We start from the raw sequence: 5,858 nt of genomic DNA on the forward strand, positions 1-5,858 counted from the left end.
AAAATTGTCTCGTAATTTAGTGAGAGACAAAAATTTCTATTTTTGTTCAGTCTATTAATCTTTATTTATCTAAGATTAATTTCTAAATCGATAAAAATAAAAGATAAAAAAAAAAATGATGTTGAAATCCTTATTCTTGAGCAAATCAAAGCACCCAAAAATTCTATGAAATATATGGGTGTCCATCCATCATTAAAAAATTGGTCTAAAAGTATACTAAATAAATTCACATTCAAAGTCAAAAAACTAGGAGAGAAGGTTTCATAGACAACAAGTATGTGGTGCCATGAATACATCACCAACCAATTGCTTTAAAATTGTTCTTCAGGTCAATTAATTAAATTAAATTACTTAATAACATATATTTTTTCATAACCCCAATTATTTTATATATGCATACTAAAAATTACAACAACAACGAAATAGAAAAATCAACACCTTCTCCCTTATGTTTCATAATAATCTACTACAAAAACTGAATGTCTGAACAATTCCTTTGAAAAATTTCAAAACAGATCCTACATTTGAGTAAACAACTTGAAATTCGGAACTTGCCATATCAAAACAAATCCAACCTCTCTTTTCTTTCTTCCTTTCAAACAACACACTCTAATACATTAACTACAATTTCATTACAAAAACGACACCGTTTCAACACAAATCCTTCATTATAATTCAAAAAGAGAAATATGAGCAAGAAGCAACAACAAGTGAATCTTGACGACGAACAAATAACAGAGTTACGAGAAATTTTCCGATCATTTGATCGGAACAACGACGGAACCCTAACACAATTAGAACTAAGTTCTCTTCTCCGATCGCTTGGTTTAAAGCCGAGCGCCGAGCAATTAGATGGATTTATACAGAGAGCGGACACGAACAACAACGGACTGATTGAATTCTCGGAGTTCGTTGCGTTGGTGGCGCCGGAGCTTTTGCCGGCGAAGTCGCCGTATACGGATGAGCAACTGAAACAGCTGTTTAGGATGTTTGATCGGGATGGGAATGGATTTATAACGGCGGCAGAGTTGGCTCATTCGATGGCGAAATTGGGACACGCGCTGACGGCGGAGGAGTTGACGGGAATGATAAAGGAAGCGGATACGGATGGTGATGGGATGATCAGTTTTCAGGAGTTTTCTCATGCGATTAGTTCTGCTGCTTTTGATAATTCTTGGGCTTGATTTCTTCCTTCTCTATTTTTACAGGTAACATTTTTAAGGAATTATTATAACTTTATTTCAACTATTTTTTTACTTCTTAATTTTGTTTTATTTTTTTAGTTTAACATTCATTTTTTTTAAATTATGTTCATCTTGATGCATGCAATAGAATATTCAAGACAATATGTAAGTGTTTATCGCTATGTTTGTTTATTTATGTATTTTTTTAAGTATTTTCGTTTGTTTGAGTATTAAAATTTTGTAAAAAATATACTGATTTTTTTTACGTGATTACTATTTTTGGTGCAATATTTTTTTTACTTACTCTTTTTTTTTAACATAAGCAATTATTTGTGTTATTAAACATCAACGTTTCATTTGAATTAAACTTATTTCTATATTATTTTTAAAACATAATCTCTTTAATTAAGAAGTTAATGCAATCGTTTTTTTCTTTTCAAATAAAGTTTAATGCAATCTGAAGTCAAATAGTATATAGAATATTTTCAATTAAGAAAAATACTTGATTTTTAACTGACGAAAAATAAATCTTTTCATATATTTACTAACATTTTTTCTGAAAAAGTTAGATTATTGACAGAAAAATTTGCACCTCTTTAGTCAAAATTAACTTACGCATAAATCTAAAATATAAAATTGTCAAAATTAACCTTAAAATAACGGAACCAAAAAATAGTTTTAATAAAAACGTGTCACTCTATTCCTCTATCATGGCTGCCTGTAACTGTAACTGTAACTTGTAATTGGAGACCACATACATGTAGGGTCATCTAACTATATAACTTTAATTATTTGTTTGAGTATGTTGTTGTTGATGCAGAAAAATATGTTAATTAATAAGATAATATTTATCTCGTTACTTTACGTGTATTTTGGTATTAAAATGATTTCTTGTTTTGACATACAAAGTTTTCAATACTTATTTTGAAATATTATTATTTTTATTTTAGTTATACAATACATTTTATTTGTCATTTTAAAATTTCTAATTATTCTAATTTAAAACTACTACTATTCTCATTTTATTTATAAAAAATATTTGAATTTTTTCAATAAAAATTAATTTATTTTATATATTTTATGGATCAAATTAGGATTGAACTTTAATAATAGATGATTCAAAATTTTATATTTGTACTGTACCAAATTCTAAAATTATTAAACATTTCTCTTTATTTCTCTATATTTGTGGGGATAAATATTGAACAATGTCAGCGGAGTTAAATGTAGAGTTGTGATCCGGGTATAATTTAGAGAAAACTTTTATATATGAATTTGATTGAATGTATGAAAGTAGTTAAATTTTATTAAAAAAAAATATTTATATTAAAAAATTAAAAAATGAATAATTATTAATTGTGACAAAGATGTAAAAACCAAATTATATAAATTTATAAGATAATTGTAGTTTAATATATGCTAATTAATATAGATATTGTGGTATATGTAGTTGTAATTTTCGGATATATAATCGGTGTATTTTATGAGTAGAATTATTTTTCTGAGTTAATTTGTGTTTGTTGGGTTATCGTTATGGAGATGTATATTTGTGAAAGTGACATGCTAATTGTACATCTTTGTTATACGAAGTAACTTAATCAAATGTCATGCATCATGAGAATTATTGTATCGTATAGATTGATATGTGTAGATCCTCGTTGTATAATATAGACTGATATGTCTACATATACTAAAATTTATTTTACCAATTTTTTGGATCAAATACATAAATTTATTATAAAAAAAACTCGAGAAAATAATTTTATAAAAATATTACAAAAACAACTATTATAATTATAAAATAAAATTTTCAAACTAAATTTTAAATAATGTTTAATTATTAAAAATATAAATTAAAATTTAATCTCCTACCTTTTTCCTATATATTTTTATAAATTTATAATTTAAAATTCTTATATACAATCTAATATTATATTTTTTAAACTCTAAAAAATGTGTAAACTCTTTGATACCAAACATGTCCCACATAGTCACATTAAATATCATTTTAAATTTGTCGGATGGTTACAATTATTTGAGATACTATTTACTCATCATACATACACCCTTAACTTAAACAAAGATAGAAAGAAAAAAATTAAATAATATTTGATTTTAAAATAATTATATACTTTTATGTGTATATTCAAATGCTTCTTAGTTGTTGACCGAGCAATGCGTACAATATTTGGCTTAAACTATGGATAAACCGTTTATGGGTTTTCAGTTAAAAATAATTAAATGGACTGCACTTATATAGGCCGCATTTATACTTATTAAATTACACACTTTTTTTTTTTTTTTGAAAAAGCATTACAAACCTCAAATCATATTTATATATATTCCCCAACTTTATTTTCAATTAAGTAATCGATATGGGACGTGTGTAACAGTGCAAGTAAGCCACAAAGTTTCTAAATTCCCCTATAGTCAAAAGAAGCTTGCTTATTATTTGTTTTTTTTAGAAAAACTTATCCATTGAAAATTAAACTTCTATTCTTTTACAAAAAAATTAAACTTCTATTTTACTTTAATATAAAACTGATAGAATTATTCTTCATAATAATAAAAACAAAGAACAAAATCACTAAATAATACATATATTTTATTTTTTTAGTTATTATTGTTTTATATTCATTCCAGTCAACTTTAGAACTTTGAATCGGTATCTACATCGGTTTATTCTCCGGTGTGATTTTGGTTATTTTGATAACAATCAAAATAAGAAAAAATTTCCTCTATGACATGGAATTAATTGGAATTTTTCCTGCAGATTAGGGCCAAACGTGGATTCATTAAAGGCAGACTCTGTCGTGTGATGAAATAGTGCCCATCAACCATTGTCCAAGCCTTTCCTTCCACGAGTCAATTTTCTGTCCACAGTGGTGGTAAATTAGTGATGGAGCTAGTGCTTAGGTTTGAATCACAAAATTTTGTATGCTTTTTCATACCCTTTTCCTATATGAGGAAAAGAGCCAGACCATCAACTTTCGGATTTTGTGATGATGTTTAAAGTTAATAGTTTTAAATAAATAAAAAAATTAAATATGTTTTTAATCTTCATAAAATTTTAACATTTTAAATTTAATATAATTAAAATAAAAATATAATTTTTAATTTTTATAAAATTATTATTATATATATATATATATATAATTTTTTAGTCTTTGTTGGAATGTCAATATTTATCTTTAAATAAATTTTTATACACATATTTGTAGTATTATAATAAAAATTTAATTGTTTGATCCATATTTTCGTTACATTTAACTTTAGATTTTTTTCTTTTTTAAATTATATTTAATTTATCCAAAATTAAAAATTTTAATGTTTTTGCAAATTTTTTTTTATAATTTTCTAAATGTGTTTGCAATAAAACATTAAAAAATTTAATGTTAAAGAACAATTAAACGTTTTTCATTTTTATTTTGTTTACACAATTGCAAAGTTCCGGTTCAAACCCGGGACAAAACGTCTAACCTAATGAATATAATATCGATATTTGTTAGTTGAGATATGACTTAAAGACTAAACATGTTTCATTTTAGAATAGATTAAAACTACTTATTGAATAAATATGTATAGATTAAAGTTATATTTTTATTTTATAAAAAATAAAATAAAAAATATATTTCATCCTTATTGAATAAATATGTATGGATTAAAAATATATTTCATCCTTTTAAAAATGACTAATAATTGTTTATTTATTTTTATTAATGTGGGCAAAAGAAATACACCAAAATAGCATATTAAATTGAACAACGCCAACAATTAATAACATTTTTTTAAAATAAATTAACTATTGAATTTAGATAAATTTTTGCTTTGAATCCTTTCTTTTAATTTGATTTTTGCTTAAATATTATACATAATTTTTAAGTTAATGTTTTTAAACATTTATTTTATTAGACCTAACAATATATTTTTGCCTATTATTTTTCCAATTTTATTATTTTATATGTAAAAAACAACGTACTAAATTTTCACATGATTTGATGAATTAAATTAAGAAAATCTTGTTTTTGATTTCAAAAAATTTAAATATCTCCTAATCAAATTATCTCTAGATGAATCGTTTTTTTAAAAGTTGATGGAGGAATTCTCTTGTAAACATTGTGACCAAAATCTTTCTTTAACTATACGATTTGATGAAGTAAACTTAAAGAATTTTTTGTTTAATTTATTCATCCCTTTTGAAAGTGAAGTTAAGTCTAACTAGGCAAATATATGTGAATATAAAGATTAATTTCACAAAAAAAAATAAAAGATTCAAGTAAAAATTAAATTAAGATAAAGAATTAAAATTACAACTTTATCTAGAATTAGGGAAAATTCATATTACAAAGAAAAATAAATCTCTCATTTAAGGTAGAGGATTATCAATATTATTTTTCTCCTTTTTTTACTCCTTTTTTTAGTGTTTTCTTCTCTTCTCTTTTGAACTCCCAAAGATAAAAATATTTCACCCTACCTATCAAATTTCATGAATCCATCACCAATAACAATGTTTTTAGCAACATATTTGTCATTAAGTATATGTTTGGATGGATGACTGATCGGCAAAATCACAGTGGCACTGTGATTATATTAATTGCACTGTTAATCTAAACATACACTAAAAAAAATTGAAGACATCATTTAATGGCTTTCAATGGATTCTCGAAAATGTGT

General features: G+C 24.5%; 1 protein-coding gene across 1 annotated transcript; it reads left to right on the top strand.

Moving 5' to 3' along the window:
* Nucleotides 1-342: 342 nt before the first annotated feature.
* Nucleotides 343-4,234, top strand: LOC101512030 (probable calcium-binding protein CML18). The gene is made up of 2 exons (XM_004509684.4): nucleotides 343-1,208; nucleotides 3,958-4,234. The coding sequence occupies exon 1, from the start codon at nucleotides 690-692 to the stop codon at nucleotides 1,182-1,184; it is 495 nt and encodes a 164-aa protein (XP_004509741.1). The 5' UTR covers nucleotides 343-689; the 3' UTR covers nucleotides 1,185-1,208; nucleotides 3,958-4,234.
* The last annotated feature ends 1,624 nt before the right edge of the window (nucleotides 4,235-5,858 follow it).

Source organism: Cicer arietinum, chromosome 7 (genome assembly GCF_000331145.2).
Source record: "Cicer arietinum cultivar CDC Frontier isolate Library 1 chromosome 7, Cicar.CDCFrontier_v2.0, whole genome shotgun sequence".
NCBI classification, from domain to species: Eukaryota; Viridiplantae; Streptophyta; class Magnoliopsida; order Fabales; family Fabaceae; genus Cicer; species Cicer arietinum.